Genomic DNA, 16,621 nt, shown 5'->3' on the forward strand with positions numbered 1-16,621 from the left:
TAGCACATACCATAACCAGGGAGGCAGAGACTATAGATGTATAGCACATGCCATAACCAGAGAGGCAGAGACTATAGATGTATAGCACATACCATAACCAGGGAGGCAGAGACTATAGATGTATAGCACATACCATAACCAGGGAGGCAGAGACTATAGATGTATAGCACATACCATAACCAGGGAGGCAGAGACTATAGATGTATAGCACACACCATAACCAGGGAGGCAGAGACTATAGATGTATAGCACATGCCATAACCAGAGAGGCAGAGACTATAGATGTATAGCACATACCATAACCAGGGAGGCAGAGACTATAGATGTATAGCACATGCCATAACCAGAGAGGCAGAGACTATAGATGTATAGCACATACCATAACCAGAGAGGCAGAGACTATAGATGTATAGCACATACCATAACCAGGGAGGCAGAGACTATAGATGTATAGCACATACCATAACCAGGGAGGCAGAGACTATAGATGTATAGCACATACCATAACCAGGGAGGCAGAGACTATAGATGTATAGCACATGCCATAACCAGAGAGGCAGAGACTATAGATGTATAGCACATACCATAACCAGGGAGGCAGAGACTATAGATGTATAGCACATGCCATAACCAGAGAGGCAGAGACTATAGATGCATAGCACATGCCATAACCAGAGAGGCAGAGACTATAGATGTATAGCACATACCATAACCAGGGAGGCAGAGACTATAGATGTATAGCACATACCATAACCAGGGAGGCAGAGACTATAGATGTATAGCACATGCCATACCCAGAGAGGCAGAGACTATAGATGTATAGCACATACCATAACCAGAGAGGCAGAGACTATAGATGTATAGCACATACCATAACCAGGGAGGCAGAGACTATAGATGTATAGCACATACTATAACCAGGGAGGCAGAGACTATAGATTTATAGCACATACCATAACCAGGGAGGCAGAGACTATAGATGTATAGCACATACCATAACCAGGGAGGCAGAGACTATAGATGTATAGCACATACCATAACCAGAGAGGCAGAGACTATAGATGTATAGCACATGCCATAACCTGAGAGGCAGAGACTATAGATGTATAGCACATACCATAACCAGAGAGGCAGAGACTATAGATGTATAGCACATACCATAACCAGGGAGGCAGAAACTATAGATGTATAGCACATGCCATAACCAGAGAGGCAGAGACTATAGATGTATAGCACATGCCATAACCAGAGAGGCAGAGACTATAGATGTATAGCACATACCATAACGAGGGAGGCAGAGACTATAGATGTATAGCACATACCATAACCAGGGAGGCAGAGACTATAGATGTATAGCACATGCCATAACCAGAGAGGCAGAGACTATAGATGTATAGCACATACCATAACCAGGGAGGCAGAGACTATAGATGTATAGCACATACCATAACCAGGGAGGCAGAGACTATAGATGTATAGCACATACTATAACCAGGGAGGCAGAGACTGTAGATGTATAGCACATGCCATAACCAGAGAGGCAGAGACTATAGATGTATAGCACATACCATAACCAGGGAGGCAGAGACTATAGATGTATAGCACATACCATAACCAGAGAGGCAGAGACTATAGATGTATAGCACATACCATAACCAGGGAGGCAGAGACTATAGATGTATAGCACATGCCATAACCAGAGAGGCAGAGACTATAGATGTATAGCACATACCATAACCAGGGAGGCAGAGACTATAGATGTATAGCACATGCCATAACCAGAGAGGCAGAGACTATAGATGTATAGCACATACCGTATAGCACATACCATAACCAGAGAGGCAGAGACTATAGATGTATAGCACATACCATAACCAGGGAGGCAGAGACTATAGATGTATAGCACATACTATAACCAGAGAGGCAGAGACTATAGATGTATAGCACATACCATAACCAGGGAGGCAGAGACTATAGATGTATAGCACATACTATAACCAGGGAGGCAGAGACTATATATGTATAGCACATACCATAACCAGGGAGGCAGAGACTATAGATGTATAGCACATGCCATAACCAGGGAGGCAGAGACTATAGATGTATAGCACATACCATAACCAGGGAGGCAGAGACTATAGATGTATAGCACATGCCATAACCAGGGAGGCAGAGACTATAGATGTATAGCACATACTATAACCAGGGAGGCAGAGACTATAGATGTATAGCACATACCATAACCAGGGAGGCAGAGACTATAGATGTATAGCACATACCATAACCAGAGAGGCAGAGACTATAGATGTATAGCACATACCATAACCAGAGAGGCAGTGACTATAGATTTAGAAATATACTCAATCTATTGAGATTAGGCTGTCAACGAAATCTCAATAAAAACTCGGTTAATGTCTATGAAAAATGTAAATTTTTAAGATGAACAATTCAGTCTATCTCTCTTTCTAACAACTTTTGTACTAATTGGTAGTTAATATCAATAAATATTTATTAATTTAATAATCTATAAATAAATTTTTATAGTAAAATAAACAATGAAAATGGGGTTGGCCAACCCGAGAAACACTGATGAAAAGTAACCTAGGATTGAGTCCTTGTATATCTACAGTCACTGTTACAACTGTCATAAAATGAGATACCACACGTGAGAAAAAGGCTATCCAGGACCTATAGTAATCCTTGACCTTTTACCCCCACCCACCCCACCATAGCAACTTTGGTTCCTATGCCCTTGAGATTGGATAGTAAATGTCATCCTCATATACCGTGTGTGACAATGAGCATTTTGCATCTGGTTTCAGTAGTGAAGTAGTATATTCTTTCTAACCAGAACTTTGTGGAACCCATAGCAACTTTTTGAAGGGACACCTCCTCAATAGTGGTGGTTCATTATGTTCAATAATATTGCCTTAGTTTATTTTAGTAATCTACAGTAATAGTGCCCTACTTCATTTTATGCCCCTTAGTAGTGACCTAGTTTATTTTATGCCCCATAGAAGTGCCACTGATGAGTCCTCCTTTTCATGCTCAGGCAAATGGCTGGACCCAACGTCTTAGCAGGCAATTTTAGGAACTTGGTAGACAACTATATGAACTGGGTTTAGGGTCCCCATAGCAATGGCACCCTTTGCACCCACTATAATTACGCCCATAGACAAATCTACCTGACTGAAACAATTTATGTTCCTTCACATTTAAAAAAAAAACAATTGACTTAAAGTATCCAAGAATTCACTAACTATATGGATTTTTGTTTCCAGGTATCACTCCGCCTGTAGGGCCCAGCCCACCTCCCCACGTAGTGTCGACAGTTACCCCAACTAAGGTAAAATATATGAAATGGCTCTTCTTGTAAGTTAAAAAAAAAAAAAAAAAAATTCCCCCAATTGATGTCCTGTAAGGGGAGATATTTTAGGGCGTTATTTTTGTTAGATGTAATTAATGACGAGGAGAATAGATCATCCATGCATAACTTTTGGCACTGACTTATTGATGATATAGATTACAAATAATGCATAATACATCTGTCTATGTCTGCATAAATTTGCATTACAAGCAAGAGGGATGTGAGGATAGGCTCTGTATAGTGGTTCCATGTAAGGATGGTGAATATCTACAATAAATACAAGGAGACACCTGCTGAAAGTCCTGCTGCTGTTGGCTTCTAGAGCGCACTGGAACTTATACTTTAAATTCATTAACCTTTACGTGCCAGTCCAACAATCACAGTGTTGTGTTATACCATGTCTTATTGGCTCCTGGATGGAACAGATCAAGTATAGGGTGACATTTATCGAAGCTTTAAAAAGGAGAAGTATAGGGGTTGCCAATAGCAGCCAATCAGAATCAGCTGTCATTTATCTACTACATCCTAGAGTCTGATTGGTTACTGTGAGCAGAACCTTGACTTTCTTTGGTTAGGATGTTGGTTAATTCTCTCTACCGGAGTATGTTGGACTTATTGATGTCATAGCAGCTCCTGTATATTGCCCCTGAACATGTGTGAATGCAGTATAGATTATTTATAGTGTTGCTTATGCCATGTTGTTGCTTTGTTGCATACAGGGACTGTGCGAGGGAGTTATATGCAACACCGTGACCTGCGCCAAGGGCTCCGACAGACAGGAAATACCATCAAACGACCCTTGCTGTCCACTTTACATCTGCATTTGTGAGTTATTCCATCTTGGAAGTTCGATTTATTAGTTACCACACCTATGCTTGCAACATAAAAAGGGCAATGTGTCATTTTGACCTGAATATTTTATTTATTTATTGTCCTAACCAAGTCTTTGATACATAATATTATTTTGTGATAGATAAGGCCTCGCTTTGGTAACGTAACTAAATATGGGCACTATGCAGGAAAAAGAACAGGAAGCAATAGGATAAAAGATCTTTTTGACATGATTCATTCCTGATTTAACTGTAGTCCGGCTGCACCTTCGTAACAACAATACCCCATAATGCCACAACATCGCCAAATTCCACATATATTTATATACTGTATGCAGGCTATTATCAGAATATATAATAATGGTAATAAACAACTATCAATGCATGATGAATAATACAGGTTATGACTTCCTCTCCTACGTTCCTTTAATGCAGGCATGTCCAAACTGCGGCCCTCCAGCTGTTGAGAAACTACACATCCCAGCATGCCCTGACACAGCTTTAGCATTCTCTGACAGCAAAACTGTGTCAGGGCATGCTGGGATATGTAGTTTCACAACAGCTGGAGGGCCGCAGTTTGGACATGCCTGCTTTAATGGAACAATGATGCATTCCTCAGACTAACCTGTCAGCCCATTACTGGGTCAGAAATTATATTTAATGAATAGGAGTGTAATTATATATTGTACTTTATATATTTCTAGCAAATCCTACAACTGCAGTAATTCCAACAGTCCCTCCAACAGCCCCACAGGAATTACCGGTGAGTGGTCCCTTTACTTATATTACGTGGGGAATATGTGCAGTGTAACACCTATGTCTAATAAGAACCATATGTTAAATTTATTAAACTTAGGATTTTTTTTTTTTTATGTGTACTGTAGGTGCCTCTTGCCGATGCAGCATCGCAGGTGCCCCTGTATCACACCTCCCCGCTAGGCTTCTGACCTGATTTACCATTTTTATTAGAATTTTTCATTTTCATTGTCGGCTCTACCCTTTTTATGTTGACATTTTTAGTAGCAAAACTGTGATTATGGGAGTTATTCAGGGTGGTTATTAAACCAAAAAAAGCACACTAATGGGCAACAACATATTGTGCTGCAGGCGGGGCAGATGTAACATGTGCAGAGAGATTTAAATGATCAATTGTTGTTATTGCAGGGTAAATACTGGCTGCTTTATTTTTACACTGCTTTTTAGATTTCAGTTTGAACACACCCCACCCAAATCTAACTCTCTCTGCACATGTTACATCTGCCCCACCTGCAGTGCAGCATAGTTTTACCCATTAGTGTGCTTTTATTTTTCGGTTTGCTAACAAACCTGTATAAAGCCCTATAACTGGAAAAGAGGAATACGTGTAAGCCCTTAAAAAAACAGAGCAAAGTAAATGAAATTGCCACATACTGTCTATAATTCAGCTGTCATCATTATTTGTCATTAACACTTTATTCTCTCTGTGTAACTGACAGTGTCAGAATGTGGTGTGCCAAGCACCACCGATATGTACCGTGAAAGGTGCTGCGCTTGTGAAAGTACCATGGGCAGAAAAGTGCTGTACAGCCTACGAGTGCAGTAAGTCCTTTTACGACTAAGCATCAAAGGGGAGATTCATTTCTAAGCAATCGCCGCACAGTGCCGCTGTAACTTTCAGTGAAGGCCTTCCGCAGTCTTCAGCATCGCTCATTTTCCGCCACACCCTACAGTGATGCGCAGGGAAATTAATGATGTCGGGATTGCGCATTGTACGATGACATACAAAGCTGAACATCACGGCGGCACATGGCTGAGAATTGGGTGGTCTTCTGGTTGCCGAATGTCGGGATCCCGGCGCACAGTATACCGGCGCCGGAATCCCGACACCTGGCATACTGACACATATTCCCCCTCATGGGGGTCAACGACCCCCCTGGAGGGAGAATAAATAGCGCGGCGCGCGTATCGCGCCACCGTGCCCGCAGCTTGGCGAGCGCAGCGAGCCCGCAAGGGGCTCATCTGCGCTCGCCACACTGTCGGTATGCCGGCAGTCGGGCTCCCGGCGCCGGTATGCTGGACGCCGGGAGCCCGGCCGCCGGCATACCAGACTACACCCCTGAGAATTGAATCTACCCCAAATCTGCTCCTTAAACTCGCTAGAAGCTGCTTCTGCATCACTCATGTAGGAGGTAACAGTTGATACAAAATCATTGCACAACTGATTTGTTTTCTGTTTGCTTTCAGGTTGTACTGTTACCTGCAGCCCTCTTCCAACCTGCAAGGACGGCAGCCCACCAGTAAGAATCGGAGACCCAGACCTGGAATGCTGCCCAGACTATGAATGCCGTAAGTGTCCATGCCATATGTGATTGGTTGGCATTATACTGTACCATGGACTTGTGTAAACTAGAAGCCAATCTTCCAATATCACTGATTAATCATCTATCGTGTGTGGTTTCTTGTTAGATGTTGCACCACCGACCACAGTCCCATCAGTCTCGCCGACCCAGGTACACAAATACAATTTTTAAAAAATCATTGGAAATTACAAGGAAAAGACATGACACAACTTAAGTGTTATCTATCCTAATACATTATGTTTATCTCCAATAGGATGTATGCAAGAATGTCATCTGTCCTATAACAGTCTGTGCAGACTACGAGACATTGGTGCAAGTCCCAACAGACAATTCCTGCTGTAATAAAAAAGAATGCGGTAAGTATAGTACACATTATAGTGCTGCAACCCCAACGGTTTCTAGTAGTAACCATAGTAAAGTGGAAGGCACGGATTGCCTGGTAGTTGTGTTTTATGATAAATAATACTAATATATTACTGCACAAGCAATTATAAATAACACAGCTTACAATAATCATATGGCGGATTGTGTAGTGTATACGGGGGGGAAAGGGGTGTACAACATTACATTGTACCAGACCATTGCTAGATTGATATGTCCAGGAGCGGATTGGGAACAAAAAGCGGCCCTGGAAAAATTTGTACTAGTGGCCCCACATGGGCGTGCTGTAAGGTCTAGCCATGGGCCATGGCAGCAGCACCCTCCCCCCAAGACTTTCCAGATAGTGGGCATGTCCAGCATCAAGGGGGAAGTTAAAAAGAAATAAAATTAAATATTATGAGCACATTATATGATACACCTTCAGAATTTAGGAAACTATAAGATATATTTTCTTGCTTATTACAGCAACCGTATCCCAATCACTATTCACTCAATCTTATATGTCAGCCAAGCAGGCAGACAGAGCATACACTAGATCATCTGCAATCACAGGCTAAGTGGCAAAGTCATTTTTATATATGCAAATTATTTTGCATCTTATTCATTATGTCTATAAAAAGGACCACATGTCCTCAAACAAAACAGGCCCCACGTGTGCGTCGGCCCACCGGGAATCTTCCACGTAGACCCTATGGCCAATCCGCCTCTGGATACGTCAGTCAGGTGTGAGAGATTGATATATCAGTCGGGTGTGTGCGTGTGTGGGTGCTCGCAAATATTGCAAGATCTCATGCACACCCGGGAACCCAAAGACGTCGCCACAGGTATGTACAGGTACCAGCCGGTAATCCTGCCAGTATGTGCAAAAATTATAAGCTACGAAGGTGCACTTATGTTTTTTTTTTAACAACATCTGAATGATTTTCCATTGTCATACAGTAGTATGGCACAGGTAAAATTGTTAGATCTTTACAAGTAACGTAAAGTGATTTCCTCTGTTATCTGCTTTCATACATACCGATGTTCATTGTGTCAAATGATGCTGACTATAGCGCATTTGCCACCTGCATTGTACCACCTCTTCTGACATCTCCCCCAAATTTCAAAAAATGTAATTTAACAGTTTTTTTTCCTTTTTCTTTTTTACAGTTCCCAACGTAACACCAGTAAGTTCAACTATTGCATATTAATAATAATAATAATAATATCATCATCACAGAGACTAATTAATGTCTCTCGCAGTCTTTGTATAGATTATCATGTACTCAGAGGCGTAACTAGGGTAGGGTGAGTGGGGCACGTGCCCTGGGCGCCTTGGCAGGCCCAGGAGAGGGGGGCGCCACCGGCGGCCAGGGCATCATTCCCCACTCGCCCCCGTCATGCCGAAATGTGAGGGGAGGAGAGCGCAGCGTCTCTCCCTCCCCTCACCGCCGCTGCCAGCACTAGCAGCACTGCCAGCAGCGCTGCGTGTGTCCGGTCTCCGGCGGCGTTAGCCAATCAGAGCTTGCGGACCGGCTCCTGATTGGCTGCCGGTCCGCGAGCTCTGATTGGCTAGCGAACCGGCGCCACACAGCCGCCGCCAGAGACCTGGAGCGGTGAGGGGCAGGAGAGGCGCTGCGCTGCGCTCTCCTCCCCTCACATAGCAGAGTGATAGCACGGCGCCGCAGCGTTGAGTGACTGACCGGGGGAGGGGGGGGGAGAGTCTTGTGTAACTGGAACCGTGGGACATGTATCTGGCACTGTGGGGCATGTATCCGGCACTGTGGGGCATTGTAACTGGCACTGTGGGGCATGTATCTGGCACTGTGGGGCATGTATCTGGCACTGTGGGGCATGTAACTGGCACTGTGGGGCATGTATCCGGCACTGTGGGGCATGTAACTGGCACTGTGTGGCATGTAACTGGTACTGTGGGGCATGTATCTGGCACTGTGGGGCATTGTAACTGGCACTGTGGGGCATTGTATCTGGCACCGTGGGGCATGTATCTGGCACTGTGGGGCATGTATCCGGCACTGTGGGGCATTGTAACTGGCACTGTGGGGCATGTATCTGGCACTGTGGGGCATTGTAACTGGCACTGTGGGGCATGTATCTGGCACTGTGGGGCATTGTAACTGGCACTGTGGGGCATGTAACTGGCACTGTGGGGCATGTATCTGGCACTGTGGGACATGTATCTGGCACTGTGGGGCATGTATCCGGCACTGTGGGGCATTGTAACTGGGCATGTATCCGGCACTGTGGGGCATGTATCTGGCACTGTGGGGCATTGTAACTAGCACTGTGGGGCATTGTATCTGGCACTGTGGGGCATTGTAACTGGCACTGTGGGGCATTATATCTGGCACTGTGTGGCATTGTAACTGGCACTGTGGGGCATTGTAACTGGCACTGTGGGGCATTGTATCTGGCACTGTGGGGCATTGTAACTGGCACTGTGGGGCATTGTATCTGGCACTGTGGGGCATTGTAACTGGCACTGTGGGGCATTGTATCTGGCACTGTGTGGCATTGTAACTGGCACTGTGGGGCATTGTAACTGGCACTGTGGGGCATTGTAACTGGCACTGTGGGGCATTGTATCTGGCACTGTGGGGCATGTAACTGGCACTGTGGGGCAATGTAACTGGCACCGTGGGCCATTTTCAGTGGCCACACCCCTTCTGGTGCGTGGACACAACCCTTCTGGTGTGTGACCACGCCCATTTTTTCACTGCGCGCACATGCTTCTTTTTTTTGGGGGGGGGGCGCCATTTTCCATCTTGCCCTGGGCTCCAAAAACCCTAGTTACGCCTCTGCATGTACTTATTTGTTTTATCTTGTCTGTGTTTTACAGTATGTACTATAGGGATAACTGAAGACTTTTAAAACACATTAACTGATGACTTATTCTACATTGGAATGTATTTTACAACTTTGGTTTTATACTTTGACTCTGATTTATTTATTGTTTCCTTTCTTTTTCTTTTTTTACAGCCACCGCCTTTTGTGGTATGTAACATTCTGATCCTTATAAAATAATACAATAAGTGTTTTCATTATTTTCTGAAGATGCCTCAATGTTATGATAAATGTGACTGTGGTCAGTTTAGTATTTACCATATAGATCAGGGATGGGGAACCTTTGGCCCTTCAGCTGTTGTTGAACTACACATCCCAGCATGCCCTGCAACTGTTTGAGCATGGTCAAATAGCAAAACTGTAGCAAGGCATGCTGGTATGTGTAGTTCAACAACAGCTGGAGGGCCAAAGGTTCCCCACCCCTGATATAGGTAATTTAGATTATTATGGGAGATGTGCATGAAAAAGTGGGGGGACCCTCCTGGACCCCCAATAAAGTGGCAAATTCATTAGCAGAGTCATGTAGATGGCTGTTAAGGCCATAAGGCAGAGTTTCCCAAACACGGCCCTCAAGGCACCCCAACAGTCCAGGTTTTAGGTATATCCATGGTTCAGCACAGATGGTTAAATCAAATTCACTGAGGTGTTCATTAAGTCACCTGTGGCCAAGCATGGATACTTTTAAAACTTGGACCGTTGGGGTACCTTGAGGACCGCTCTTGGTAACCTCTGCCATCAGGAAAGTAATGGATGCTTTTAAAATGGGTTGGGTATGGGATACCGGCAGTTAGGATGCTGGCGGTCGTAATACCATAATCTCAACAAAAACAATCAACTAAACTAGCCCTAACCCTGACCCTCTCCCTAACCTTACCTCTTCCTACCCGCAGCCTAACCCTAATTTTCCTTCCCGCAGCCTAACACTAACCCTCCCTTCCCACAGTCGAACCCTGACCCTCCCCCTGCAGCCTACCCTAATCCTCCCCACAACCTAAACCTAACCCTCCCCCTGCAGCTTACCCTTATCCTCCCCACAACCTAAACCTAACCCTCCCCCTGCAGCCTATCCTAATCCTCCCCAGAACCTAAACCTAACTGTTCCCCTGAAGCCTACCCTAATCCTCCCCACAACCTAAACCTAACCCTCCCCCTGCAGCCTACCCTAATCCTCCCCACAACCTAAACCTAACTGTTTACCTGAAGCCTACCCTAATCCTCCCCACAACCTAAACCTAACCCTCCCCCTGCAGCCTACCCTTATCCTCCCCACAACCTAAACCTAACCCTCCCCCTGCAGCCTACCCTAATCCTCCCCACAACCTAAACTTAACTGTTCCCCTGAAGCCTACCCTAATCCTCCCCACAACCTAAACCTAACCCTCCCCCTGCAGCCTACCCTAATCCTCCCCACAACCTAAACCTAACTGTTCCCCTGAAGCCTACCCTAATCCTCCCCACAACCTAAACCTAACCCTCCCCCTGCAGCCTACCCTAATCCTCCCCACAACCTAAACCTAACTGTTTACCTGAAGCCTACCCTAATCCTCCCCACAACCTAAACCTAACCCTCCCCCTGCAGCCTACCCTTATCCTCCCCACAACCTAAACCTAACCCTCCCCCTGCAGCCTACCCTAATCCTCCCCACAACCTAAACCTAACCCTCCCCCTGCAGCCTACCCTAATCCTCCCCACAACCTAAACTTAACTGTTCCCCTGAAGCCTACCCTAATCCTCCCCACAACCTAAACCTAACCCTCCCCCTGCAGCCTACCCTAATCCTCCCCACAACCTAAACCTAACCTTCCCCCTGCAGCCTACCCTAATCCTCCCCACAACCTAAACCTAACCCTCCCCCTGCAGCCTACCCTAATCCTCCCCACAACCTAAACCTAACCCTCCCCCTGCAGCCTACCCTTATCCTCCCCACAACCTAAACCTAACCCTCCCCCTGCAGCCTACCCTTATCCTCCCCACAACCTAAACCTAACCCTCACCCTGCAGCCTAACCCTCACCCTGCAGCCTAACCCTCACAGGCATACTTACATTTGAGATTTCGGCTGGTGGGATTCCAGCGTCGGCATTCTGACAGGTGCCGGGATTCCGGAGACAGTCTTCTGACCGCCAACATCCCATATGTAGGAATGCCATGCACAAATGGATGATTTGTGCATTATTATTTTTTTATTTAAAGTAAAACAATTTAATAATCTTACAAACGGAATTTAATTACAAAGTAATGAAATAAAAAAATGCAAAAAAAATAAATAAAGTAGGTGAAAATTTGAATCCTTTTATGTTTTTTAACCCCAAAAAATATTATTTGCCCAATTAAGCTAATTTAAAACTTCTTAAAACCTAACTAGTCGTTAGGTGGCATTGGCAAGGGGTTTTGAAGCCAGTCCCTACATTTATACCTTAAAATAAAGATGTTCCCTACCTTTTCACACCCTCAGGGGCGTGCGCACAAAGTAAATGTGAATTTTCTCTACAAAAGCAGTGCGAGTTTGGAACTGGGTTGCAAATGCAATTCGCAGAGCGAATTGTCCGTGAAAGCGGCTGGCAGGACCCAACTCGCACCTCATTGGATTAACTCAGATGTTCTCAGACGCGGTCCTCAAGGTACCCCAATGGTCCAGGTTTTAGGTATATCATGGCTAAGGACATATGGTTAAATCAAATTGACTGAGGTGCTAATTAAGTTACCTGTGGCCAAGCATGGACAAACTTTAAACCTGGAACGTTGGGATGCCTAGAGGATGACGTTTGAAAACCTCTGGATTAACCCCTATATATCAGTAAGTGCAAAGTAGCTTGATACAGTAAATCTTATGTTTAAACAATGATGCTGGCACAATATCAGGGGCAAACGCAGGATTTCTAGAGGGGGGTTTCCAAATGCAATCCACAATCTTCCACTCTGCGAAACATTGGAGCAAGTGCGGGAGTCTGGGGGAGCGGTAGAAGAACCTAGTAATGACCCTGGATGTTTATGTAAACATTAGTCTTTTTATATACTGGATACTTTATGGAATACATATTAATATTTAACAAATATAGATGGTCTCTAGTAAAGGCTGTATCAAACATATTTAAATAATAAATAAATACACACATACAATAGAACCACTACTGCACTTTCTAAGCACACATTCACCCACCTCATAGTAAGGCTTCTGGCTCTCCTTCCTGGTAGCTACTCTCTGGTCCAGTGCACTGATTGGGGACTAGGCATGTGCAGCAGCTCTGCTCTGTCCCTTAAATAGCATGTTGTGGCGGTAGCTCTAGTAATCGTATTATATACCATTGCTACTGTTGTCATAATATAAGCTACTGGCCAAGATGAGGGGGTTTCTGGGCAACCAGAAACCCTCCCTGTGTTTGCCTATGGATATGTACAAATAACTAGACAGAATTGAGACTTTAGTACTTTCAAGTGATAACTGAACCAAGTACAACTCCAATATAGAATGCAATGACATTCAGGAGACAATAGTGGCCATCACCAGTAAATTAAGACAAGTACCAGTTTAAAAAATGGGACTCACTGCTACAGTAATGGATCATTTGATTCATTTCATGACTCTCTCAAAAGTTTGCTTATTCTATATTGTCATCTGTGTTTTGTGAACTGTAGAGATTAACTGAAGAATCTATTCTTTAAAACAAATGAACTAAATAACAACAGGATTTAATTTGCGATATTGGTTTTATACTTTGATACTGACCTTTTTTTACCCTCCTTTTTATCTTTTTACAGACAACGCCCCAGGTATGTGATGTTTCTCTTATCCTCATAAAATAATGTATCACTGCTACAACTCCGGATGCACTGCCTGAGTACTCTCCAAACCTCATACATCACATTGAACCATGGGGGTCATTCCGAGTTGATCGCTCGCTGACGATTTTTGAAGCGCAGCGATCAGGTAAAAAAATGGCAAAACTGCGCATGCAATGTGCATGCGCATCGTATGGGTACAAAGAGCATCGCTGCTGTGCACTGGATCTAGCGAAGATTACATTCGCACAGCCGAACGCAAGGAGATTGACAGGAAGATGGTGTTTATGGGTGTCAACTGACCATTTTCTGGGAGTGTTTGGGAAAACGCAGGCGTGTCCAGGCGTTTGCAGGGTGGGTGTCTGACGTCAATTCCGGGACCTTCGTCGCTGCAATCATCGCACAGAATAAGTAACTACAGGGCTGGTCTTGTTTTGCACAAAATCTTTTTGTATCGCTCGGCTGCACATGCGATCGCACACTTGCAAAGCGAAAATACACTCCCCCGTGGGCGGCGACTATACGTTTGCACGGCTGCTAAAAGTAGCTAGCGAGCAATCAACTCGGAATGAGGGCCCATATCTGTATTCAAGCAGGGATAATGACAGGGATGATGGCACCTCTTTTGATAGAGATATTTTGGAAAGCCATAAGCTTTATATTCACGTTGGCTATCAGGCAGAAATGTGGATTGATTGGAGCCGTGGTGGCAATCAAGCCCAAATCCTCAGTCCTGTGAGACAGTGATGCTAACCACCACGCCAACTGTGCTGCCCATGATAATATGCTAATAATCTACATCAATCTACTAACCCAATATGGTGCTCTGGGGCTACTTCTGAGTCGCGCATTGTAGTTACGGGCAGCCCCTGGAACCTGATTTTCAAACTTTTGCTAATGTGCTAATCCATAATAGCTAATGCAAGGTTTATGCGTCTGCAAACTGAACGCCGTGCTGCCCATGGATTTTACACTGGCCGCTGCAATCGCCATCATTAGCATAGGAATCCCCTCCCCTGTACGCACGGCTCAGAATCGCACAGAGCTTTTGACAGACGCCCACAACTCTTCTAGGAATCTTCCACGACCGTCAGGGTGGTTCCGTGAGCTCACACTATTGCCATCTGAATGCCCCAACACGTGCGATTTCACGGATCCGGACAATTTCCATACAACTCAGAAAAGGACGAGTAGAAATGCACATGCGCTGTTAGTAAAAACTCGCCATTTGTGCCTGTGTTCAGATACCTGTCCTACCAGTTCCTTTCTTGCATATGAAAGTAGTTTGACAGTATATACGGTACACTGAGATCATAAATGATACACTGGGATAGACGACAAACCAGCACAGAAATCCTGTAAGACGGTCTGTCATTTATATGCTGGTCCCTGAGTTACCCTGTGACTCTGCTTTCTTTGTACTACATATTGGATAATGATCATAATGGGAAACCTATGTCAGCCTACGCAGATGGCTTATGTACAGTGGTGAATGGTAGGGTAACTAACTATATGTCTACCTCTGTACTTCCCCAGCCATGTCAGTATGTCACCTGCGTTGAAGTAGACTGCTTTCCTGGTGAAAATCTCATTGTCAACGTGAACCCAGAGGATCCTTGCTGTGCCTTAAAGAAATGCGGTACGTAGAACACATGTTATCATTCTTTGGCAAAGGTTCTCAGACTAACATAGCCAAGAGATGGGTTAAATCCATGAATCGATGGCGTAGTGCTCAAGTTCAGTATTTAGGTGTAGTACACAAGGTTATCACTTCAGCACCTTCCCAATTCCATGTCAAGGTTTTGATGTTCGGGATGTTCTGAATAGTCCGTACATTTCATGTATTCAGTAGGATTCCATTATTCAGTGAAATAGAGCCATTCGGAATGCAGTAGAACCGGAAGTTCTGGAAGTAGCCGCAATCCATCTGTCTTCCACTGAACTTCATAGCCCATAGGGGATCATGTAAATGTGTCTATGAAGGTTCATTCGTCCAACTCCTTAGCCAATGAAAATCTTTCTTCAAGCAACTTTATTTTGATATTTATGCTATTGTTAATAACTGTAATGAATGAAGCATTTGGAGACTGTGCTAAACAAATATATTGAGTTCACTTTTGTATTTGCTTCTCTGATACTGTATATGAGAATGGGACAGTCTATGCACCGAATTGAGCTCGGTCCCTGCATCTCAGTGTGTCCAGTCCTTAACCATCTTGCCTCAGTTTCTGTTATAGAGGGATATAGAGAAGGGGGTGTCACCCAAAACTGGGCAAAATCAATAGAAAATAAAACTGACATTTGTATTGCAAGAAAACTAGTTGGAAAATTGACCATGGGTATGTCATGGCTACTGATATCACTGGTGCACACAGGAGGGGTTTCTGATTACCTAGGAACTCCTTGCTGGGTTAGATACCCCCGCTGGAGATGGTGCAGGGTTTTAGGGGCTTTTTTTTTTTGAGACCGAGGGCTTTGTCTCCATCCACACCCTGGTAAGCAGGAAACCTGAGGCGGAGCTCCGAATATGCAGAGACTGGAGCTGCCTCAGCTGCTCCTCATACCGCACCAGTTCACATGGAGATGGCTGAGCAGTTGCTGCGGCAGTTGTCAGCTCCTACCATCCCCAGTTGCAGGTAGTGACTCATAGTATACATATATAAACCCTACGTTTGCCCATGTGATATGGTGGGTCGGGAAGTGGCAAGCTGGTTATAGCATTCAACAACAGATGATACTCTGTTAATCAATTGATGGGTACTGTAGGTTAGACGTCACAAAGGCATGAGCTCTTTACAGAGGGGGAGATGTCTCAAACCTTTGAGAGAGAGATACATTTTCATTTTGTACAGTGAAACCAATTATTATTATTATTATTTTATTTATAGAGCCTCCTGTAACAACAACACCTCCTCCTATATGGACTACCACACAATATGTAAGTACCGTTTGGATTGTGATTTGCTTTTTGCAGTGTTTGTTACATATATTTAATTTACATTTATCTTAGACATCATTTCAGATACCAGTGTTTACCTCCTTTTAAGTGTTTGCTGCCCCATTTTTTTTATCCATTTCAG

The 16,621-nt window shown here is 44.4% G+C and overlaps 1 protein-coding gene across 1 annotated transcript in view; it reads left to right on the top strand.

Moving 5' to 3' along the window:
• Positions 1-16,621, top strand: part of LOC134965190 (otogelin-like protein) — a 128,087-nt gene that overhangs the window by 37,163 nt on the left and 74,303 nt on the right. Inside the window, exons 31-40 of the mRNA XM_063941703.1 lie at positions 4,902-4,960; positions 5,673-5,775; positions 6,421-6,522; positions 6,643-6,686; positions 6,790-6,892; positions 8,067-8,083; positions 9,897-9,911; positions 13,521-13,532; positions 15,078-15,180; positions 16,430-16,479. Of these exons, the coding sequence (XP_063797773.1) occupies positions 4,902-4,960; positions 5,673-5,775; positions 6,421-6,522; positions 6,643-6,686; positions 6,790-6,892; positions 8,067-8,083; positions 9,897-9,911; positions 13,521-13,532; positions 15,078-15,180; positions 16,430-16,479 (608 nt within the window). The remainder of the gene's footprint in view (positions 1-4,901; positions 4,961-5,672; positions 5,776-6,420; positions 6,523-6,642; positions 6,687-6,789; positions 6,893-8,066; positions 8,084-9,896; positions 9,912-13,520; positions 13,533-15,077; positions 15,181-16,429; positions 16,480-16,621) is intronic.

This window comes from Pseudophryne corroboree, chromosome 10, assembly GCF_028390025.1.
Source record: "Pseudophryne corroboree isolate aPseCor3 chromosome 10, aPseCor3.hap2, whole genome shotgun sequence".
Lineage (NCBI taxonomy): Eukaryota > Metazoa > Chordata > Amphibia > Anura > Myobatrachidae > Pseudophryne > Pseudophryne corroboree.